Source organism: Argentina silus (genome assembly GCF_951799395.1).
Source record: "Argentina silus genome assembly, chromosome: 17".
NCBI lineage: Eukaryota > Metazoa > Chordata > Actinopteri > Argentiniformes > Argentinidae > Argentina > Argentina silus.
This window is the reverse complement of record NC_139671.1, coordinates 5,005,100-5,030,476: the sequence shown is the minus strand read 5'-3', so window position 1 is coordinate 5,030,476 and position 25,377 is coordinate 5,005,100. Positions and strand designations below refer to the sequence as shown.

General features: G+C 42.0%; 1 protein-coding gene across 1 annotated transcript; it reads left to right on the top strand.

The window, feature by feature from the left end:
* The first annotated feature begins 6,273 nt into the window (after window positions 1-6,273).
* On the top strand, window positions 6,274-24,985 carry ptk2bb (protein tyrosine kinase 2 beta, b). The gene is made up of 31 exons (XM_083688276.1): window positions 6,274-6,413; window positions 12,576-12,815; window positions 13,964-14,142; window positions 14,377-14,464; window positions 14,583-14,662; window positions 15,055-15,117; window positions 15,221-15,275; window positions 15,399-15,539; window positions 15,994-16,068; window positions 16,349-16,450; window positions 16,531-16,648; window positions 17,085-17,124; window positions 17,380-17,411; window positions 17,794-17,838; window positions 17,962-18,059; window positions 18,203-18,284; window positions 18,618-18,718; window positions 18,931-19,046; window positions 19,727-19,827; window positions 19,972-20,061; window positions 20,638-20,842; window positions 21,044-21,152; window positions 21,318-21,377; window positions 21,494-21,616; window positions 22,131-22,280; window positions 22,425-22,460; window positions 22,681-22,705; window positions 22,811-22,845; window positions 23,362-23,496; window positions 23,647-23,727; window positions 24,044-24,985. The coding sequence occupies exons 2-31, from the start codon at window positions 12,615-12,617 to the stop codon at window positions 24,263-24,265; spliced, it is 2,988 nt and encodes a 995-aa protein (XP_083544402.1). The 5' UTR covers window positions 6,274-6,413; window positions 12,576-12,614; the 3' UTR covers window positions 24,266-24,985.
* The last annotated feature ends 392 nt before the right edge of the window (window positions 24,986-25,377 follow it).

Genomic DNA, 25,377 nt, shown 5'->3' with positions numbered 1-25,377 from the left:
GAGTTCACACCCCCCGCGCTCCCTGCCTATTCAAAAGCTAATTCGGATGCACTGGGATTCAAAGAGCCTTGCGAGCCACCTGCACTTGTGATGAGAGGGAGGAAGGGGAGGGGGGATGGGGGAAGAAGGGAGGCAGTAGAGAGGGAGGGGAGAGGCAGTGAGGGAGGGAGAGGGGGGGCAGTGGTGGAAGAATGACATCACCTTCCCTGAAATGTCACCATTATCTCAAGCCCGGCTTAACCGTCTGGGCCTCAGAGGTGACATCACCCTCTTTCCGCCCCTCCCCCTTCGTGTGGTTTCATGTGCCGTGTGCATTTGTTTGTGTGAGTGTGTGTGTGTGTGTGTGTGTGTGTGTGTGTGTGTGTGTGTCTTTCGTTCATCTGCATATCTAAGAGGATGGTGCTATTCAGAGAATATTGATTAAAATGCTTTTGTTACTGACTCAGAACCACAGACTGAAAATGTCCCTTTGTACATGAGATGAAATGTTGCCATGAGGTTGTTTGATAGTTTTAGGTGGTGTCATGTCCAATTTGATTGACTTCTTTGAGTTTGTATTTTCATGTTGAGTGTGTTTCGTAGATGTGGTTCAATGTTCATTATCATATGCTGTTTTGTGCCTGCCTTGCATATGGTTTGCTCAGTTTGTTCTGATTTGTCTATTTCCGCACCCTATCTCCTTTAGTCAAATGGCAATTTTTCACTTATGATTGTATATGCTGTTAATTAAGGTACAAATAATGTTTATGGATAGTCATAAGTGAAAAATTGCCATGTTATGGTAGTGGTGTTTGATGTAACAGTAGTTACAGTTATGATGTTGCTCAACAGAAATCCCACATGGACATGGTGCACTTGAATTGTTTGCTGAACAATAGTGTACCTTAATCAAACATTTACAAACAATCATGGCCACCTTGGGATTTGAACCCACAGCCACCTGGTCACAGACACATTTCCCCAGCCACTAGGCCACACAACCACCCTGTCATATCTATCATGTGTCTTAATAGACAGAGTCAGGCTTGACCTCAGTGGCGTTCTTCCACCAGCTGATGCCCCCAGCAGCTGATGCCCGTCCGAGCGTGCCAACGATGTCAGCGTTGCCCTTTGTGCATGTTCCAGCACTCCAGGAATACCAACCTTGAGCGGCATCCCATGAATGCTTCATTTAGGCAGTGTCAGAGCACCAAGAGTGAGACCCATAAACATGTTCTATCCCTTAGAGGCTGAGTCTATGCTTCTAAGCTTTCAGTGCAAACTATAAGACCTCAGTATAGAGGCTAGGGTGGCTTTACTGGGAACAATATGAGAATGTGTAGCAATTGACAGGAACAGCTGGAGCAGGGCTTGAACCAGCAACCCTGTAGGTATGGATTAATGCACTACCACTTGTGTCATTAAGGTCCAGACCTCTCAGAAGAGACCATAATGCTCACGTACAGTGGGGCTACAATTTCGATGTTAGGAAAGGGAAACTATTAACTAATATGATGGAGATTGATGGATGACGGATGATGTAAAAATGTATTGTTTTGTACCAAGAAAAGGGTCACTTTTTCAAGAACCCATAAAACTACTTAGAACATAATTTGAGCAGAAGTCTTTGATCTGTCCCCTTACGTACATTCTTGCCCCTTGATGTTAGGTCATTTAGCTGTCAGTGGATGTAGATAAATCTAGATTATTGACTATATTCAACAGAGGCACACAAAGGGAGCAGAAAAGGGTGCACAGTTAAAGGGGAATTCCACCGAAATTAACATTTAGGTTGTTATTGGACGCTCCCTGGGGATGCACACATTCTGACATATTGGGTTGTTTTGGCCTTTGAGGAAATGACACAGAGGCAGCAATCTATGAGAGACATCTGGTCAACGGTAGCCTATGTCTCAGTTCTATTCTAAGTGATTATATTATTATATTCAGCAATCACAACTTTTCAATTTTGTGTCATTGAGCAAAATTGCTATGATTGCTTTTCAATTTGAGTCCACATCTCTGAAAAACAGAACTACCTTCAAAAACAATGCAAGGTTAAAAAATGCATTTGTCCCTCTCCACAACATTTGAGATGAGCCTCTCTCTCTCTCTCTCTCTCTCTCTCTCTCTCTCTCTCCCTCTCCCTCTCTCTCTCTCTCTCTCTCTCTCTCTCTCTCTCTCTCTCTCTCTCTGTGCTATTGGGTTTCCCTCCCACCTAATATAAGCTGATCTAACCTGTATTTGATGGCCTGCTGTTTTTACTGTGGGACACATTTAGCCACAACTGTGATCTTCATCCTCCCTTTTGAGGGTCTTAATTGTATATTATCCTAAACAATGTGCTCCAGTCATAATTACTCTGAGTGAATATACAGACAGCATTCTTTTGCATTTGGACCTGTCCTCCCAGCAGTGACGTGGGGCCGTGGCCACCCCCCGACTACTTCTCACCTCTATTGTAATGCAGGCCAGGTCTATAATCCACTCCCCATCCTGGGCACTTCACACCTTAGTGAGCACCCACCTCCTACTGTGAATAGATAGGATTAACTGACCACAATCCAAAGGCCTCCCACACGCACACACACACGCACACACACACACACACACACACACACACACACACCACACACACACACACACACACACATACACACACACACACACACACACACACACACACACACACACACACACACACACACACACATACACATACACATAGTTGTCTCCTCCGTTCCACATGGTACACACACACATGAAGCAAGAATACACACAGACGCGGGTGGGCAAAAACATGTGTGCGCACACACACACACACACACACACACACACACACACACACACATTAAAACTCCACCAGTAAATACCCTTAACTCCAACACTGCGCTGAACAACACAAAACACTGCCATCACACTCTCCCAAAACAACACACACGCACACATGCACACACGCACACACACGCACACATGCACACACACACACACACACACACACACACACACACACACACACATAGTTGTCTCCTTCTTTCCACATGGCACACAGATAAATGCACACTGTCAGAACATTCTCCTCTTTTTGCTTGATGGCTTTCATTATGTTGCCTTTGTGTTGCAGGTGTCCAGTCCTCAGATCAGGCTGAGTAACTACACAACAATGGGCTAACATCTCCATTATATGAACTGATGATATCATAGCAATCAACACCGGCTCCACCCTGGAAAAAAGAGGTCACTGGTGCAAGAATGTAGACTCCATCAAGGGAAAGATAAATATTTTAGACATCATTAAGTAGACAGAAGTGAGTAGAATTGGGTGTTGAACGGACCAATGATAGATCAAAGCATTCCATGTTGGCCACTTACACGAAAAGCCTTCTGGGAGTGAACCCTGAGGGTGTGGATTGTGGTCTCTGGGTGGGGGGACATCATCATCACTCCTAAACGAGTAGACCCTAAGAATAACTACTAGTGAGAAATTCCTACGTTAACATGCAGTTGTTAGCAGCTGTATTAATATACTTGTCCTACCATCACCATCCCTTGTTGACGGTAGGAATTCATTTTGGGTGGGTCTACAGTAAATCTGAGTGAATGAGACTTACAAAATCATGATCATATATTCCTGTTTGGGAATCCAAAAGGAATCCTAATGATGTTGCAGCACAGTGCCTCTGTCATTTCACCAGTGTTATTAGGCCCCCTACTGGCCAAAGGGCACTTTTCACTTTTGGGCTTCTATTATAAATGTTACACAGCAGTATATATGCAGTGTTTTTCATTCTCTCGTTATATTATAAAAAGGGACCAACAGTGAACCATACGATGATGAACTCAATATTTGAAATATGTTGCCAAGGATATTTGGGAGGGGAATGGCCAGTATGCCACCTCTGTGCACTGAGTTTTAGTAGACTGGTATGGTCCCAGTCAGATCAGTGTGGGTCTTGGGCACCTGTTATGGATTCTTGCCCTTGACACTGCGTTGTCGGGTGGGTGAGGCTTGGTCTTGCCTGCTCCTGCCCCAGACTTGAACTCCCCAGCAGCTGTCACTGTCTGCACAGGGTCTAACTATTTCAACCCCCTTGCACTGGCCAGGGGGAATGCTACATTTTGTTGGCTTAGAGAGCTGGGGCAGGTAGAGTAGGCCCCAAACCAGTGATGCAGGTTCAGATAGTGTTTCATACCCCTAATGGTTAAGGTTATGATGCAGGTTCAGACATTGTTTCATACCCCTAATGGTTAAGGTTTCGATTGACGGTTATCTGATCCTTGATCTGTGGCTAACATAGCATTTACACCATCCTTGAGTTGCGAGCGAGCATTTAGCAAAAAGGAGTGGCCCCCATTGTAATGAAGCAGGGTGTTTAGACCAGCTGTGGCTGTGCATGCGACTCTTCTCTCAGGAGTTTGGGTTCGCCTGGTTTCTATTTCTGTTGCTCGATTGCACTTGTCCTACATGTGCTGTCACCTCATTGGTTTACACAGCTTCCATCCTGACCCTTTTGTAAAAACATGGGTGGGTAATGGTGTGGTTTAATGAAGAAAGTAATGTATTGATATTGTATGAGTATTATAACAATACAGTCAATACTCAAGCAAATATGTGAGGTAACCAATTTGCAACTAAACTTCCATAGTGTACCTTTAACACCAGTCGTACCAAACGGACATCCATGGATGTGAAGTGACACTGTAATAAAATAACTGTGAAACCCATGCCCTCCTCCTTCCCTAACGTTTCCTAAATGTTTGTTTTTAATATAACAGCATTGTTACAATTTCAAAATCACACAGAAACAAATTTGCAAGCATATTCATGACTACCGCAACATCTCCAAGTCACGTCCTGAGGCACGATTAACACCTTCTCCCAAAAGGCCGTCATCGTAGCTGTTACCCTCATCACGGTGTCGCACACATAGACAAAAAGACAATAACAGTTATTTGCACGATCAATGCTGATTGATTATGCCAGACAGTTTTCATTGCTTCCCTAGATGCTGAGTAGTCATATTTTGGGCCCCATTCATTCTGTAAATATGTCCAAAACACTTTACAGACACTCCAGCCCATCTGTCTATTATGACAGAATCCCCATCTGAAGACTTCGTCTGAATTAGATATTTGAAAAGTCACTTTACTACACTGTAATCCACTTTAGCGTTTTGTTACCATGACAACAGCATGCCAAAGTGTATTACAATCTAACAAAGTGACCGTTCAGAAAATAATAATAACAAATAACAAATAATGCAGAAAAAGTCTTCAGAGAGGGATTCTGTCATAATATGAGTTGTAGACTGTAGTGTCTGCAAGGTGTTTTGGACATATTTCCAGAATGAACAGGGCCCTATGGGGCCCAACTTATGACTACTCAATATCTAAGGAAGCAACATATGAAACCAAAAACTGTCTGGGCTAATGAACTACAACCAAGATCAGTGCCAAACAAGGGAAAAACTGTTTTGGGGGGTGGAACATAGCTTTCAGGACCATGAAACCAGGGGAGATATTTAGGGCTATAGTGCCCTCTAGTGTTCTGGACTCATTACCGAATGACCCGTGGATGGACTCCTCTGCTCAGAAATGTTAATGATTCCTAAAACATTCAACCCAATTACTTTAATGCAGCGGCATCTTTTGCCCCATTGGTGAATGCTTTTTAGCTGCAAAACCAGAGCAGAGCCATGCACAGACATAGGTGTATAGGCAAGGATACGACCCTCAATTTGCAGACCAAACACTGTCACCAACATTGGCTTATGTACAAATTACATGCACATTATGAAATCAACATAGACAATACTTGATATCTTATTCCACATTCATTACACTCTTCAAAGTACCAATTCTATTGTATATACCATGTCTGAAGGTATGAAGATATGAGAGACATCTGATAACTTTAAAATTGTACGGTTATATTCTACACCGCAGTAACCCTAGTAACATTAGTAATTGCAATACTTACAAGGGTAATAACACGGTAATACAGAACATTGTGAAGAGGCGTTACACGTTACATAGGATGTTTCTACGTCACTACTCTAGTGTTTTTGGAATAGTTTGTGTGTGTGTGCGCCAAAGACCAACTGCAATAGAGAATATTGGTCCAATCACTTAAGTTATCTTTCAAAACCTTTTTTGTTTGTTTTTTACAAACTTGGTTTAAAACCATACTTACTGACTCTCACAGCTGTCACAACTGACACTTGCTCAAGAACTCACTACAATAAGGAAGTAGTGTAGTAGTTGCTTTGCAGGAGCAAGGGAGTGGCTTAGCAAATACAGTATACCTTTGCCTCTTCTCCGTGGTAGTACCTGAGTAACATAACGGAGCAGGCCTACAAAACAAACCGGTCTGCAAGGAATACAATCAAACATTTCCGCGCTCATACGCTTGGAGGAAAATGTCCTCAAATCAGGTAAGACACAAGTATTATTCCTATGCGAAGTGTTTTTACAAGTGGGCTTACAACACCAGGTGAGCCAGACCTGCGTCATGCGTCAAGGTGTTCATAGCTACCCAGGTCTATCTATCAGGTCTCTCTATCATGTCTTATACTGTCATTTAAAATTGTACAACCGTGTTATTGCGTATGGGAAACGAAAAGTGAAGTAATCAAGTTGTGAAGTTCACTTAGAATTAGTAATCATTTATGTTGTCTCAAGACTAGCCTATGTATGGAATAAATATCATTGGTTTTAAGCATTTTAACTTGAACAATATAAGCACAATGTGTGAAATAGCTCCCTAAGTTTGCTACCAGATTTCTAAGGATCTCCATTATCAAAGCAAGTCTGTGCAGGTGAAATTGTTGACACACATTCCAGTGCCTGGGGTCATGACGTTGTAATATGCAACCCCTCTCCAAAACATAGGCCTGACATTTGCAATTCCTTCCTTATAGAAAAGGGAACTATGGGGATTAGTTGCATAGGAACACATGAACACACAAGTTCTGTTTATTTGTCTGCTTGTGCTTATTTTTCTGTTAGTGGTAATAGTATTTTGGCGGTTTTTAATCGCAATCGTTATGAATATGCTGTAGTGTACAACGTCCAATGTGATGAAATGGGTGCCCTATAAATGCCCAATTTAAAACGCTTTTCGAAATTAAGGTCTTTAAACATATAGGAGCTGTTTCCCAGACACAGATTGAGCCTAGTCCCTGACTAAAAAGCATAATCAATGGTGATTTTCCATGTAAAGTGTGATTTAGTCCAAGACTAGGCTTAATCTGTGTCCAGGAAACCGCCCCATAATATCAACTGTGAGCAGTTGGTCACCAAGAAAAGGAAATTACATTGTTTTTCCAGACTTACTGTATGTATTTAAACATAGAGGAGATGAGAAACTATGGATGTTTGTCAGTTTATTCCAAACAATCCACAGGGAAAAGAGCTTAATGCTTAATGCTTAATGCTTACTCATTAAATGTAGACAACTGTGCAGCGCTCCAAGCACAATCTGGGATTTGTCCAGCTGTTTAATGGTCATTTCAGCACATTATAGCCATTCATTCACAACAGTATGACCTGGACATGCCTATTGTATGACCTGGAAATGCCTATTGAGGTCAGTGAAATAGTTTGACCTTATTACAATAAAACATTTAAGGTTGGTTTACTTCATTGTAAACATTGTCTTTCTAATATCATGGCATTTAATAGCTTCCATTTTAAGCACCATTGCACCAGTTTGTCTCTGCCTCTTCTGTCAGTAGCTGAGGCGGTAGCATGAACCTGTTGACGATTTTCCACCCATCCATCGTTATCTACAGCAGGCAAGACCTAGACATGTTAGCCACTCAATCTTCAGATAATTATTTCTGACTGAAACCAGGCAAGATGTTGAATAGCAATTTTGTGGTCTCAGATTTCAATGCTACAGTTGTTTTTTTTGCTATGGTTCATATATCTTACTCCTATAGTTTAAGATGGAAATGCAGGATAGGTGATAGAGGTAGACAGTTCTCTCTTGATGATATTATGATATTCAATATAGTGACTTTTGCATTAAAAACGGTTGTACTAACTGTATAATGTATTAGAAGTTGGTCAAATGTTTTACAATGTATGGCTCTTTAAAGGTAGGCAACCCAGCCCCAGTATTGAATGTGCCTGGCCCATTGGGCAAACAAGTACACTGCTCCCCCACTATTCTTTACCAGATAACTACCATCGCCTAACTCATTTCATTTTGGGTGAAAATAAGTGTTATCAGACAGTAATACATTGCAGCCGTTCTAGCTACAACATGCCAAATGAATATTACACAGATTTGGACATCCCCTGCCAGAAAATGAACAGACTGAAGTGCTGAATATACTGAAGGATCGCTTCTTATTGCACATGCTTCCTAGTATGAAAAGCCTGGGGAAATCCTTTGAGAAAGTAGCTACAACACGTTAAACCAATTCTTGCTTGGGTGGACCCCCCCCCCCCCCCTTTCAGCGGTGGTTATGGCTGTGTGTTGAAGAGTAACTTCATCTACCCAGAACCTGATAAGATCTCCCATGGGAACAGTGTTGCCATAACAACTCAAGCACTGGCATGATGATGTGTCAGAACCGGCAGGAGTATGTCCCAGGGAAGGATGGGTTAGTTAAGCCTGAAAACCTGGAGTGGTCACACAGTCAGATAGATATGAGAGGGTTATCAAAGTCAACAATCTAAATGAGCACCCCTTGTGCTTTTGAAAGGATATACAGTGCATTCGGAAAGTATTCAGACCCCTTCACTTTTTCCACATTTTGTTATGTTACAGCATTATTCTAAAATGGATTAAATTCATTTTTTTCCCTCATCAATCTACACACAATACCCCATAATGACAAAGCCAAAACAGGTTTTTCTAAATGTTTGCTAATTTATTAAAAATGTAAAAATGAAATATCACATTTACATAAGTATTCAGACCGTTTACTCAGTACTTTGTTGAAGCACCTTTGGCAGCGATTACAGCCTCAAGTCTTCTTGGGTATGACGCTACAAGCTTGGCACACCTGTATTAGGGGAGTTTCTCCCATTCTTCTCTGCAGATCCTCTCAAGCTCTGCCAGGTTGGATGGGGAGCGTCAGCGCACAGCTATTTTCAGGTCTGTCCAGAGATGTTTGATTGGGTTCAAGTCCGAGCTTTGGCTGGGCCACTCAAGGACATTCAGAGACTTGTCCCAAAGCCACTCCTGCGTTGTCTACTGTTTTCTTGTCTACTGTGGCTACTGTGTTCTTGGGGACCTTCAATACTGCAGACATTTTTTTGTACCCTTCCCCAGATCTGTGTCTCGACACAATCCTGTCTCGGAGGTCTACGGACAATTCCTTCGACCTCATGGCCTGTTTTTTTCTCTGACATGCACTGTCAAAAATGTGGAAAAGGTTAAGGGGTCTGAATACTTTCCGAATGCACTGTACATTGAACACATTATCCAATAATGACCCTTATTCATTCAGAATTCATTAGGCCCAGATATTCAGTTCAAAAGAGAATGTTTGCACACATACAGTTTCTCCAAGGGCTCAAAGAGAAAAAAAAATACTTTAAGAGAAAAGAGAGTCTAGCACACTAGCATTTTTTGTTGCAAGAATGCTTGTTTGCTGGAGTTTCTTTTCTTGAAGACCCAGATTTTTACTCACCGATTAATTCACCCTCTCGTTCCTCTTATGTCAGGGTCCAGAAAACTATTTTCTGTGTTGGAGAATGCAGTCATATCTGTGGCCCATTGCTCTTGGGTTTGTGTTTGCCTGTTAGAGGTTAAAATCCTTAGAGGTCACGTCTCACACACTTGTTATCTGTAGCAGAACCAGGGTTGCTCAATCTTGGGTAAGATTGTGGACAAGTCATGTGTGCCCCGGCAACTGTTTAACTATGTGTGTGGCGTGGTCAGTTTACAATATAGGGTTAATGTATTTTTCCATTTATTGTTATTGTGAAAACTCAATTAAAATATGCATGCAACCTAATACCACCTCAAATCTCTTTTGCGCCACGTTCTTGTATATGAAAGCAGGCAAGGATGATCCCTATAAGCTTCATTTGGAGCCGAATAACTGATTTGTAAAGTGACAAAAACCTGTTTTCAACTGTTTTCCCTGCTCACCTCTCATTGACAACTATATACACTACATGGCAATCTTTGCTTTCGCCCTGCGCAAACGTTTGTAACCAGGACACGTCTTGAAATGTAAAACCAGCACAAGCATTTGGTAACATAACCGATAATGGAGTTTACTGTAAGCAGTCCTGCGCAGAACCACATACTTCAGAGTGTGCTTCATCAGAGTATTCTGAAATACTGTACGTCCCATTTAATGAAGATTATTGTATGATATACCCGCCATTACTTGTCTATTATGTAATAGTCTATGCACTCTAAACCACTATCAGTTCTATGAAATATATATCGATATCTATATCATAGTACTATCCTACAAGTTTCACACATTTGCAATGATGTTTTTCAATTCTCACATGAACATTGGAATGTATATGTCTGTCATACGTTCCATAAACATACCCCACAGTGTAGCATCACTCCCATATAATCCCCCTTTAGCCCAGCCCTCCATGTATCCCACACCCAGGTGGTGGTGCTAGGTGCTAGCCACGCTGTGGGGAGTCATCTCTCACTCACACACACACATACACACACACACACACACACACACACAGACAGACACACAGACACACACACACACCCACACACACACACACACACACACACACACACACACACACACACACACACACACACACACACACACACACACACAGGGCCCTGTTGAGGAATTCAGCGCCTCAGGCTAACAAAACAGTACCCTCTCCAACAACAGCGGAAGCCCTGAGAACACACTCAAATGGAGCTCTGTACTCGACACAGCAGACTAAGTTACCCCAGGGCCTCATTTATGGAAAGATAACATGTCAGCCAGATACTTTATCTCATGGAAGAGATTGTAAGGTGCGTAACTGTAAAAGTCTTTACAGTAACTAGTAAGCAAGCCAGGTATGGTGACAACTAAGTCTTATCCAGGTATGTACTGTAGCGGTTTGCATTGTGTTCTTTGAGTCATAACCTGGGCTACAATTTGAGAGACTGATACGTACTGTACTGATACAGTATTAGGTAACATATCAATACTGACTAAGAGTACTCTGATTTGTTTTCGATTTGAGTAGGTCAGGTTTATTGCTTTATGTGGAAAAAACAAGGGACGAGACCAGTTATTATAAGAAGGCCTTTTCAGATGTGTGTTTTTTTTTGTCTTTTTGCTACCATATCATGTTTATGGTTGAGTAGTGATATCACCAGGTGTTTCCAGGTGCATAGCTGTGTACACTCTGGTTCATGACCTTTATGTCTGCTTGAAATGAATCATCAGAAGTGTTGATGCCAGCTGGATGGTACAGAATCTCCAATCTTCAGGACACATTTTCTTTGAAGTGTCATTGTCTGATGAAGGGAAGAACAAACAGAACATTGGCTCCATAAATCCCAGCTTTAACTGACTTTGAATTCAGCACAGACAAAATGGACAGAGGTAACGTGTGCTGCTTGCGTAACTGACAATGGTGTAAGAAAACAGTATGTGCGGAACCATTCCCCTTTCGACTTTAGCTGTTGTTTTGTTTCAGGTCTGATGGGTAGGAGCTGCTGGTTTCATTTCATTTCTCACGCATTTTCCCCTCACAGCTTTTGGTGTTGTTGTTACTGTCACTGGAGGTTTGATGTTTACATTTACAGTTACATTTATGGCATTTAGCAGACGGCTTTATCCAAAGCGACTTACAACAAATACATTTGTTTAAGTAAGTGAATCATCTGTCCATCAGTCATCATAAGATAAAGTAATCAATGCTAGGACCAGGGACCGTTGGCAGTCACAATGCTAGAAGAAGGATTTTTTTAATTAATAGGAGAGAAACTTGTACAGGGGGGTAGTGGGGGTGAAGAGGTCTTTAGGGCTGTAAAGCCCAATGTCATGTTTTGTATTATAGTAAGAAAGTGGCTGCGTTTAAGAAATCAAGAAAGGTTGGCATGTTTTGAGGATGTGTGTACAAATCTGCACTGACTGGCATACAAGTATTACCTTGTGATTCATACAGGCCTTCACATGAATTTAAAGACAGGAATGTCATCTGTAGATCTGTGAATCAACTGTAAAGTGTGTCTGGACATGATAACCCAATGCATTTGATCGCATATTCTTTTTTATTTATTTAATTTAACCTTTATTAACCGTTAAACCAACCATTAACCTTTACAAACCCATTAAAAGCACATTATTGGAATACCACAGTGGATAGTAATAGTTGCATAGTATTTGTTTACAAACTGTATCCCATGCAGTCTTGTGGACTCGGTATTCTGAAAAGCAGCTTCCCATCTTTGAGGGATGTCTACATTACCCCAAAACTACTTTTGTTTGACTTGAGGAGGAAAGGGGATATTTAGGGGGTTATTTATTCGCAACTTTGTATTGGTAAACACTGCCATGCAGGTTTGGTTTAATTGAGCCTGTTGTGCCTGTTAAAGCAATAAGGTAACCATCTCTTAACCATGTCTTTACTTTCATTCTCTCTAGGGATGATGTCAATATGATAGTGTCCTTCCTACCTTGAGAATGTATGAGGTGATGTCGGGCGACACCAAAACCCTATCCTGGAAGCTATCCAGCCCAGGCCACAATGGCCCAGAGCTGAGCCCCGAAACAGGCTTCACCGGAGACGGGCCCGTCAAGATCCTCAAAGTTTGCTTCACCACCAACAACAACCTAGGCAAGAACTTCAAGCTGGTCAAGTGCGACAGTTCCTGCCAAATCAGGGTGAGCAACATTGAGAATATGTGGGGTGGTGGGGGGTAATCAGACTCAGCGCACACTTGACCTCGTGCTAGCCTCCTATTGACATGAATGAATTATTTGCGGTAAAGTGGGAGTTAAGTGTGCAGAGAGTTAACAGGGCAATCTGAGATTAGTACATCCAATTTCTGAATTTAAATTAATGATATATAGCCATTCATTCTTGTAGAATATAACAGATTAATGCCTTAATTTCCCACATGGCTTTACAGCCCAACGTTGTCATGTTTTGTATTATAGTAAGAAAGAGGCTGCGTTTGAGAAGTCAAGAAAGGTTGGCAAGTTTTGAGGATGTGTGTACAAGTCTGCACTGACTGACGTACAAATTATTACCATTTGACTCATACAGGCCTTCACATGAATTTAAAGACAGGAATGTCTTTAGATGTCTTTCAAATGTGTGTGTGTTTTTTTTTTGTCATATCATGTTTGTGGTAGAGTAGTGATGTCACACAGCTGTCTTACCCCATCAGAACCCAAAATGTCAGTTTGTTTTAAACAATGTCATCGTAAACAAACATTGTATAGGTAAAGAACATGGTTAAAACTATAATTTTGATCTCATGGATGGTCAGTCCTTGCATCCAAAGCTCCGTCTATGAATTTGAGAGTGGTTACGTTTCTCCAGCCCCATGCCTCAGCTTTTTATCAACAAAAATGTGGTGGGTGACCGCTTTGTTGTTGTTCTTTCTAATAATTTCGGAGGGCACTGTATATTACAGTTTTTGTAATAGTTCTTTCTTTGTAATTTCATTTTAATATGACCACAAAACTTAGAACTGTTATAAATGTATGAAAGAAGTTTACTAGAATGTTAAACAGAAGGTAGTCTTGGGTTAGGGTTAAGATTACATGACTCATTCCAAATACAAGTGTTCTTCCTCATAATCCCTATGCAGCAGTTGTGTCCAAAACTGTTTCAAATGAAACTGTCAGCTATAACAGAGAATAATGAAACTGTAAGCTATGACAGAGAATAATGAAACTGTAAGCTATAACAGAGAATAATTTCTATTATCAAGTTACCTCGTGATAATGGACGTATAAAGTGACCTTAATACTAATTTGTAGTATTATTATAAAATACTAAACTGATGATTGCCCTCCATCAGGCTATCATCCAGTCTATCTTGATCAGTGGGAGACTAGGGCCCAACATCCAAAACAAGGACTGCTATGGGCTGCTGCTGAAGCACCTGAAGTCAGATGAGCTTCACTGGCTGCACCCAGACATGACCGTAGGGGAGGTGGAGCAGCGTTATGAGAGCCACCACGTGGAGGCAGAGTGGAGGTAAGGGGACGGATGGATCCTTTTGATCGAATCCATGATTATATCTTTCCTGAGGGTTGTAATACCCTTTGCGCTATTCCCTTAGAAGTCAACATTGTTCTTGAGTGCAGAGGTTCTAAGCACCCTCATTTGATTGTTGAGAATCAACATGTTTTGTTATATTATTATTATAAGCAAGTCCAAATACAGTTCATGGCATTTCTGTGTGCTTCTATATCTGTGTCCTCTTCACAGGTATGACCTGCGGGTCCGTTATATCCCAGATAATTTCCTGGAGAAGTTTAAAGAAGATAGGACCACGTTACTGTATTTCTACCAACAGGTAATGCAGAAGTAGCAATGCAGAAGTAGCTAAAAGTGAAATAAAAAATAACTTTGGTCACAATGTAGAAGTCTTTATTAATAAATAAAGCTTATCTGTCATCTGTGGCAACTGGCAGGTACGCAGTGACTACATGCAACACCATGCTAGTAAAGTCAGTGATGGAATGGCCCTACAGCTTGGCTGTCTGGAGATCAGGTGAGGCAGTGCATTCCTTTGAGCATTCCTTTGTACTCCACAGTTACTGAGTAAACAGCACGAATCATTTCTCTGGGTATGCTGCATGTTCTCATAGTCAGCAACTCAACTGCGTGTGTTCTTTACAATCTTCTGTAAATTGAAATAAAAAGCGTTGGTATTTGGAATTGAATTGGAGTTGCAAAACACTTCCTGATTTGATGGGATTTAACAGGAATATTAGCCCAACCCTGGAACTCAGTGAGATATTGGGAAATGGGGGAGTATTGTAAACTGTACTTAGTCATTTCTATGTAAGATGTTATGCTTTTTAGCTATTTGTTTTGTTTCTTATATACCATGTTATGTCTCTTAACTACTATATACTGTATGTATCCTTGCACCCTTCTCAGGAGGTTTTATAAAGACATGAATGCTAAAGGTCTGGAAAAGAAGTCCAATTTTGAATTGCTCGAGTAAGTAGTTACTCCTATGAGTGTGTTTTGTTTAGTATCATTTAAAAACTTACATTTGATTCTAAATGGTGGCCATAAATGTTTTTTTATTTGACCAATGAAGAAAGGAAGTGGGCCTGGACCTATTCTTTCCCCAGTCGCTGATTGACAGCATGAAGGTAAACTCTGGTCTCTGCGTATCATCTATTTCAACACGTCGTTCTGTTTTGAGATATTAGTTTACATGGTGCATAAAATGACTGAAACAGAATTGACGTTTGACCTATGCTGTGGTGTAACAGGCGAGACACCTTCGGAAGCTGATCCAGCAGACGTTTCAGCAGTACGCCACACTCAAGGAGGAGGAGTGCATGGTCAAGTTCTTCGAGGCCTTCATAGAATGTGTCAACTTTGACGAGGAGGTCTACCCCTGTGAGCTAGTGGTGAGTATTATTACTGCCTGCTTGTATTAACATAATTTGAATGTGGAGCAAGTGCCAACCAAACTAATAAATAAGTGTTACTTCTGTATTCAAAATGTTGTCAATAAATGTTATTGGCCTGCATTTTAACACTAGAAGCCCCGGGCCCTCAAAGTACCCAGAGTGAGGTCCGGAGACATCCTTTTGTTACGGTGTAACAGTTGTGTTTAGTCAGGACTTAAGAATCATTAGAATACCACATTTTGTATTTTAACATATTTTAACATGCCTGGACTTCTACATGCAATCGCTTTGATCATGAAAATAACTGTTATTGTCTGTCTGTATTGCTGATATCACCATTACGGTTTAGGATGACTATTAATAAACAGTTTGTCAGTGCTAATGATAATAATCTATGATGCACCTTATTTATATTCTGACATGAACCCTCAACACCAATGTTGGTCAACAGCAAGGATGGAGTCTGGCAGTGGAGCTGGTTTTAGGGGCTAGAGGCATTCGCCAACGCACCCAGAAGGACTCAGCAGTGAGTATGGACTAGATCATGTACCTTACATCACAGCACTGACATCATGACATCATGACACAAGTAGAAGCTTGAATTTCGACCATTACAGTGTATCTGTCACCACAGTGTTAGTTGTCAAAATAGCCAACAAGATGTGGTCGTTAGATTATGGTGTTGACATTACGTATTGACAAGACACACATTATTGACATTATGTCATTATTCATAACAATGTCATGATTGTGTTATGGCACACCTCAAGTAAAGTGTTCCAAAATGTCTTCTTTCCCACTCCCAGCCTGTCTGCCTAGCTGACTTCAAACAGATCAAGAGTATCAAATGCTTATCTCAGAGTGATGGCAAGGCCCTTCTAAATCTGGACATAGAGGGAGCCAGACAAGTAAGTGTTGAAAGCCCGTCAGCCGTCCATGTTATGACGCTGTGGTGTTAAAATGTGTCATGTTTGTATCTTTTCCTTAGCCCCTGTCCATCAATGTGGCCACTTTTGCGATGGCAGAGAACATGGTGGACCTGATCGATGGCTACTGTCGCTTGAAGAATGGCACTGAAGAATCGTTTATATCAAGGCCAAATAAAGGTAAAAAGGGGCTGTAAGGGTTGTATCACAATGGTCTGAATTGGTATTCTCTCCTCATATTGCCTCCTTCGTCTGGAATTATTTGAAAAGATAGGATGAATGAGGGCCATATCCTGCCTACTGGTAAATGGTGGATGCCTACTAGGTATTTTCTTCACATCAGTGTAAATAAGGTAGAGGAGGCTAAGAGAGGAAGCGACTACTGAGACACTTCTGAGACGACTACTGAGACTATTCTGAGACTATTCAATCAACAAATCATCAGTCAAAAATATTTGTATAGCCCTCTCACAAAGACAATTGTCTAAATGTTATTTACAACAAGAAGAATACAAACAATATAAACAATAAATACAGTGCAAACAATATTAACTAACACCCAGCCGAAATATCACTATGCTGTAAACTAAAAGTATGTTAATTCTGTGACCAATAGATGCCAATTTACGAAGTTCTCTACCAGAGATACCCACTGGGTGAGTGGATAACTGAGTATTTGTAATGTTTTACCTGTCATGTACTTGTCATGTACTCAATTGTTTAAGCAATATTTAGTCTGTTTTTAGGACACAGAATGAAAGCTGAAATGAAAAATGAGGCTGCCAGCTAGATTTATGGATGAGACAGGCTGTTTTATTGTAATGGACACCCAGTGCTATGAGGGGCTATAATTCAAAACATGATTCATGACCTATCTGTTCTCTCATACCATTCCTGTCTTCCTGGAGCAGAAGGGAGACTGATTCCTTCAGATATAGTATGGGTGAGTTATCATCTGTTAGCTTCAACCTCTGTTTGACAAATACTGTACCATCCAGGGTTGGGGTGAATTCCTTTTAATTTCCATCAATTCAGGAAGTGTTTTGAGACTCCAAATCAATTCCAAAGCTTTTTATTTTCAATGTACAGTAGAATGTAAAGAACCCACACAGTTGAGTTGCTGACCATTGGAACATACAGTATACCCAGATACTCAGATTCTTTCAATTGATTGAAAAATCATTGAAAATAAAATATGTCTTTTTTCAATTATATAATTGGAATTCAGTTTACTACCGGAATTTATGAAAAAGATTTCACCCCAACTCTGGTACTGTCAGTGTTGACCTTATACTGATATATAAATATGTTATCATATCTTTCAGGATCTGATATTTACGCTGAGATTCTAGACGAAAGGCCGAAGTCTGGTAAGTGGATGCGCTTTCTTTTGCAGCCTGACTGACGTTTACAGCCTTCTCTGTGCTTAGGTTTACAGTAAGCCAGGCAATTTCTGTGACAGCTATTCATTGGTGTGTTATACGTGATTCCAGTTGTGAAGTACGGAATTGACAGAAATGACATTGCTCTTGGTCGAATTCTTGGAGCGGGGTTCTTCGGGGAAGTCTTCGATGGAGTTTACAAAAAGCAGGCAAGTACATACTGTACTGTACTGTCAGAGGCTGTGTGTGTGTGTGTGTGTGTGTGTGTGTGTGTGTGTGTGTGTGTGTGTGTGTGTGTGTGTGTGTGTGTGTGTGTGTGTGTGTGTGACTGATCTCTGTGTTTCTGAACTAGTGTGGGGAGAGAGTCAACGTGGCCGTGAAGACCTGTAAAGACTGTTCACCCGATGTCATGGAGAAGTTCATGAGCGAAGCAGGTATTGTGCAGTAAAATGATAATTGGAACAGTATTTATCCCCGAGGCACTGTGCACAGGCTACATCTCTCTTCATAGATACAATAGTAAGGTTAAACTGTACATATTTATATGTCTTCCAACCTCATAGGAACAATAACCTTTTATGTTCCTGTAATTTCCTGTAATTTCTTTTCAAGTGTAAGCAATTCCTAGGCTGTTCATTGTTGTGACAGTGTCATTGTTGGCTCTGTGTGTGTTTGTGTGTGTGTGTGTGTGTGTGTGCGTGCGTGCGTGCGTGCGTGTGTGTGTGTGTGTGTGTGTGTGTGTGTGTGTGTGTGTGTGTGTGTGTCAGTGATCATGAAGAACCTGGACCACCCCAACATCGTCAGACTCATAGGGATCATAGAGGAGGACCCCGTGTGGATCGTCATGGAGCTCTACCAGTACGGAGAGGTAAGCAGCAGCCAAGCAGGATAATCTCGCCCACCAGATCTCTTTGTTTCTCGCAGCAATTCACCAGGGAACAGGATTAATTCAAACACAACTTAATAGAGATATATACACCCTGTCACATATTTCCCCAATATACATTGACAGGCAGCCATGTATGTATGTATGTATGGCCATATTAACCTTTAAAAGGATTTCTTTCATTCTCCTTCCAGCTTGGGAACTACCTGACAGAGAACCAGCATGTGCTGACCAATGTGACTCTGTGCCTCTTCAGTCTGCAGATCTGCAAAGCCCTCGTCTACCTCGGGGGGGTCAACATGGTTCACAGGTCGGAAGCCACTTTTGCGTTTTGGCCAGACACACCATTACTTTTGACTGGCGAATAAACAAATGTTTTACATTTAAATATATTGTGAATTGTATCTATCTATCTATCTATCTATCTATCTATCTATCTATCTACACGAAATGAAAGAACTTTTACTACACAAGTGAAAGAAAGAGTCTAGTTTGCCCCCTTGTGTTTGCTGCATGATTGAACACTTGGTTGTAGCATTGTATTGACTAGCTAAGCTACAGTACACAACCGTTAGCCTGCTCCCCCACTTTAGTTGCTATTAGCCTGGCTCGCTAGCTTCACCACACGACATGAAGCTACCTAGCTAGTTAACAGCAACAGAGTGGTTAGCTCATAATAAACTCACATAAGGTAATTTCTATAAACCTCTACCTGGTTACTTTCTCTCATAATTCCTGCCGGTTCTACTGGAGTTTGTGTGTTACATAGTGGGTCGACACGTTATGAATGTACATGTATATCATGTAATGTAATAAGTATAATCTACTGGCTCATTTACATTCATTCGGAGCCTGAGATGTCGAACTGAGTCGACTGAAGGAAAACCAGAGTGACTAAAATCCAGGCTTCTTACGGCTTTTGTTGTCAGAGCCTATTATTGAATCAATCTTGCATAGCCCATCAACATTCCTGGTTTTGTTTCTCAACAGAGACATCGCGGTGCGGAATGTGCTTGTTGCCACACCAGACTGTGTGAAGCTGGGAGACTTTGGTCTCTCCAGATATATAGAGGAAGAGGAGTATTATAAAGGTAAGGTGAGAGGGGTTTGGCGTTGGAGCGCTATACTGTAATCCCATTGGTTTGCAACTCGCATGCATTTATACTTTTGCCCTAATAAGGAATAGAGGTTTGTATACTGACACATATTGGTCTCTTGATAAATCATCCACACAGCCTCAGTGACCAGATTGCCTATCAAATGGATGGCTCCTGAATCCATCAATTTCAGACGCTTTACCTCGGCTAGTGATGTCTGGATGTTCGGTAAGTTTTTCCACCCTTTAAACAATTAATTAATCAGGTGTCCACTTTCTATCCTAGTGCATCCTCCCCCACCTACTTGCCAAAAGTTTCTTTTGGTACTCCCTAGAATTACTCAGAACGATACCTCATTCATCCTATCACCTGCATTTTGAATAGGGATAAATATATGAGTCCATAAAATGACCAGCGATATTAAAATGCCTCCTAGAGCACTTTAAGAAATGATAAAAATGCCCTGAAATCTGGCGAGGGGCAATGATTCATTTTTAAATGTCTTGGCGATCCAATTCCCTCCCTGGCATGTTTATACTCCTATTGGCACTTAACTGGGTGCCAAAGGCTTGGCAGAGCTATCTATCTTTCTTACCCAACTACTGGACCTACCTGTGTTTACCATGAGATGAGAAATGACAAGAATGTCCACCACCTTCAACGATTTTGAACGGATTTTCAGCAAAAACACTGTTCTGTGCACCTCATCACATGCAGTTTCTGCATTTTCTCCCTCAAATTCATTGTGGCGGACGTGCATGTGTGTATGTGTGTGTGTGTGTGTCTCCTTGCGTCTCTGTATAGCTGTGTGTGTGTGGGAGATCATGAGCCGCGGGCAGCAGCCCTTCTTCTGGCTGGAGAACAGGGACGTGATCAACCAGCTGGAGCAGGGCATCAGGCTGCCCAAGCCGGATGAGTGCCCCCCTGCTCTCTACTCCCTCATGACCCGCTGCTGGTCCTACGACCCCCGGGAGAGGCCCACCTTTACCGACCTGGTGGTCAAGATCAGGTACTAGTAGCATGTCCTGCAAATGACCTGTTCCTTTAATCCTGAAGTTGTCCTGCAAGTCCAAATGTCAAAAATGTCAAAAATAGCAATAGCAATAGATTGAGCCCAAGCTTAACACAGGGGCTCACCACATCCTGCCACAAGGCATGTTTTGTTTGTTTGCTGTTCAAAAGTCACATGATGAAGTCCTCTCTGTTGCAGTGATGTCCACAACATGGAGAAGGAGCAAGAAGTGGAAAGGGCCAGGGACAGAGCACGCTCCACCAAGATCTTCGACCCCAAGTTCAACTTCAATGAGCCTCCTCCCAAGGTGCAAAGCACACACACACACACACACACACACACACACACACACACACACACACACACACACACACACGTGTGCACGCAGACACACACACACGGGCGCGCACGCAGATACTTGCATTAGTATCCACGTAACTTGCTTAAATGTTTTCTGCGATTGTTTACACAGCCTTCTAGAATGAAGCCCGGGCGTTTTGGAAACACTCTCAGTATTGGCCTGCACATTCAGGTAGCGTACCCACTTTGTACCTCTTTAGAATAACTGATTTACAAGCCATTGACCCTTTGTTAGAGATTTTACTCAGTTAAGTACTACAGATCTCTGTGTGTTTCCTGTATGTCTAGCTGAATGAGGCTCTGTGTGCCAGCTCACCAGACCTGGTGAGCCCATGTGAATACCAGTCGCCCATCGACTCAAGAAGCACCCTGATGGTGCCCAGGATGTCCCCGCGACGTCGGAGCGTGGGCGTAAGACTCTTAATTACTCTATTTCTAGCTCTGGGTCTAATTCGGTGGTTGATCCTGTCATGGTTTATCGAAGGACTTCCATTTTTCAGTTCATCTTCTGTAGCTTAAGTGAAGTGGCTTGTTTAGAGAAATAGATGACTCACTACAATAACGTTGCCACAAATGTTCCTCAAACCTCTTCTTCAAGTGTGCGCATGTATTGTTGAACATGGTTCTCTTTGTGTGATGGTATCAGCTAATAGGTTAATCACAGTGTTCTTGTGTGTGTTGTGTGTGTGTGTGTGTGTGTGTGTGTGTGTGAAAGTGTGTGTATCTATGAGAGAGGGACTGTAAGTGTGTGTGTGTGTGTGTGTGTGTGTGTATGTGTGTAAGTGTGTGTATGAGTGTGTCTATGAGAGAGAGAATGTGAGAGTGTGTGTGTGTGTGTGTGTGTGTGTGTGTGTGTGTGTGTGTGTGTGTGTGCTGTCTTGCCTGCCTGTCCTAACGTATGTGTCTCCTTTGTGTCTTCCGTCAGGAGGGGGGGTTCATGGTGGAGCCCTCCAGTAAGGAGGACGCCCAGCGCCTATGGCAGATGGAGAAACAGCGCATGCAGGACACCCTCCGCAAGCAGAAACAACAGATGTTGGAGGACAACAAGTGGCTGGAGAAGGAGGAGAGACTCCTGGTGGGGAATACCACATTAACCCTAGTTCACCCACTCCCTTACCCTCAATGCTCTTTTCTTGACCTGAGTTTGGCTCTCGGAGCCGTCCGAAAGAGAGGGTCCATGTCCATGTTCTTTCAAATGAACCTGCCTGTTCCTTTTCAGGACCCCACAGGACAGGAGGGTGAGACAAGACCAGTGGTAGGCATTTGTTCGTCTGTTTGTTTGACTTAACCGTCTGTCCATTTGTTTTCTCTGTCAATTTACATGTGTTCGTATAAAAGTAGTCATTTACACACTAACAACTTGTGTTATTCCTGCTATGTGATATTACTGGTAATACGGCTTGACTTTTTGTGCATAAGTGCTATGATCGTGGTGTCTGTTCATATATCGTCATTCTTGTTTTCTTTGCCCTTAGTCACCTGAACCAGAGACTGGACATGGTGAGTTAATGGTCTTAGTAAAAGCACATTTAAGTAAAGATATCATTCTGTCATTCTCATATCCATCTCTTTCACCACCCCTTCTTCTCTCCATAAAAATCTCAGCAGTGCCAGAGAAGCCACCACGCCTCACTCCTCAGGTAATGAACCCTTTCCCTCCCCATCCCTCTCTCTTCCATCTGACTTAGCGACCTTGGGGAGCCATTAAAGATGATCAGATTCATAAAGACTTTAAGGGAGCAATCTGGGATTTGTACATAATTTCTTTTACTTTTAAATTATTGATACATAGCCATAGAATAGTCATGTCACTTATAAACACCTCATGAGCTTAGTTCAACTGTCTTACCTCACCCAACTAAACATGGTTAAAACTATCATTTATAACTATAAACCATGGATGTTCAGTCATTGAATCCATAGCTCAGTCTATGTATTTGAGAGTGGTTACATTTCTCCAACCCCATCCCTCAGCTGTTTACTAAATAAAGTGGCGGTGAGAACGCTTTGTTATTGTTTGAATCCCAGATTGCCCCTTTAAGAAGATGCAGAGACCAAAGATGCAGCAATAGTTGTAAGGCATAATGATGGTAACCATCCAAGGACACACAGTCCAGTTCACAGCCCTTTCCCCTCCCTCTCACCCCCCCCCGCAGGCTGCCCCCACTGCTGAACTGGACCGCTCCGATGACAAGGTGTACCAGTCGGTCATGGAGCTGGTCAAAGTGGTGGTTCAGCTCAAGAACGATGTCAACACGCTACAACCTGAAGAGTACATCAACATTGTCAAGGTAAGACACGGAGGGGACAGTTTGTGTGGGGTCGGAGTAAGGGGCATAGGCCTACAGTTGCATCTGACTTTAAAATGGCTTCTTGACACTGACCTCTCCATACTTCACATATTCTAAAGATGAATGATGGCCCTTTCCCTCCCTCACCAGTCTGTAGGGTTGACCTTACGGACCCTGATTCGCAGCGTGGATGACATACTGCCCACCCTACACGAGTCCATCAGGACAGAGGTACAGTCAAATCTCTCTATTGCTTTTCACTCCCACGTCTTTATTTCCTGTCCCCAGTCCCTCTCTCTGCTTATCTCTCTCTCTGCTTATCTCTCTCTCTGCTTATCTCTCTCTCTGCTTTGAAAGTGTTGTTGCAGCAGTGATGAAGTAGCGTTGCATTCAATTCTGCTTCTTAAAGTAACTGGGCGCCCATCGGGCATTAAGACAGCCATCAGCCTAGCCTTGGTCACTGTGACATGACAACGACAAAGCAATCAGCTTGAACAGAAACAGACCAGCGCCAAGACTAACATGAATCCTTCTCTGCTCCACTCAGATCGAAGGCACCCAGAAGCTGCTGAACAACGACATGGCGGAGCTGATCAGCAAAATGCGTCTCGCCCAGCAGAACGCGATCACCTCGCTGAAAGAGGAGTGTAAGAAACAGATGCTGTCGGCCGCACACAACCTGGCCATGGACGGCAAGAACCTGCTGGATGCCGTGGACCAGGCCAGGGTCAGGGCCAACCTGGCCAAACCCAAACCGGTGGCCTCCTAGTGGGGTAAATATACTCAGGGACACCCCCTTCTGGAGGGTCCTGTACTGTAAGTGTCACTACACTGGAGGCCAAAGACGAGCATGTTACGACTGAATGGACATGATGACTGACTTGGAAGTAATCAAATGGCTGTTTTACACCATATTTAGCATAACATTTCTCCAGTGTGCGTGTCACCTTTCAAAATGACCACAACTGTTGTTCCCCTTTGTAATATGTGTACCTAACATGTCTACCAAAGTGACTAAGAATTCATGCCAGAATGGTTTGTTTTGACATCCCCTGGTGAATCTGACTGTTTTGTGAGAAAGTTCTACAGGTCTTTTTTCCATGTTTCCTTGTTGGTAATGCTGGCCAAAAGCAAGGCATTGTTTGCTCTAACATATTTCTTACTTTAGTACAAATAAATATTAGTTTTTGAGTATATGAAATTGTTAAGTCATAGAGAAAGCCAAGAGTTTGAATGGTTTGGCTATATACTGCCCATCACCAATGTTTAGATGATGATTTTTTACAACGGTTTTGTTGTACAGTATAGTGTGACTGACAGTGTTGTGTGGTTCAAAAACAAAATGTCTGCCCTCTGTGCTACTGTTTCATACGGAATTTAGAGAAGTGATGAAAATAGTTTTCAAATATTCTGTTGCAAATATGTTGATATACCTTCTCTATCTGCTCATTTGACATAGTGGTCTTGAATAAATGAATAAAACATGATAAGAAACAATAAAACTGTCATTACTTGGAATTAAAATGTCATAGAATGGAATACTGTATGCTTTGATTGTTGGCAGTTTTGAGCTACTTTGTGTAGTATATTTTAAGTTTAAGTACAACCTATCAAAATGTATTCCTACTAATGTGAACTTTGCACGATTTCAGTAGTCCTAATGCCAAATCACATTACATCACGTTACATCAGTTGACAATGTTCCTTTGCAGCCTCCAACCGCTAAAAAGCCATGGTCTTTTTGAAGAATGATGATGACTCTATATTAAAAGGTTCTGAAAGAAAAAGGTCTTCATATGCACAGCTCAGCTGACCTCAGAAGACGCTGTCCCTCTCTACCTTTCTGCTCTGTTCTCCACAAAAGGCCACTTTTGCATATCA

What these genes read in the sequence shown, in the direction of transcription:
- ptk2bb (XM_083688276.1), top strand. Translation starts at nt 12,615, where the DNA reads ATGTATGAGGTGATGTCGGGCGACACCAAAACCCTATCCTGGAAGCTA. An exon ending in TTCCTTCAGATATAGTATGG is followed by an intron (nt 17,412 to 17,793) that starts GTGAGTTATCAT and finishes CATATCTTTCAG; the next exon opens with GATCTGATATTTACGCTGAG. An exon ending in TGAACCAGAGACTGGACATG is followed by an intron (nt 22,706 to 22,810) that starts GTGAGTTAATGG and finishes TAAAAATCTCAG; the next exon opens with CAGTGCCAGAGAAGCCACCA.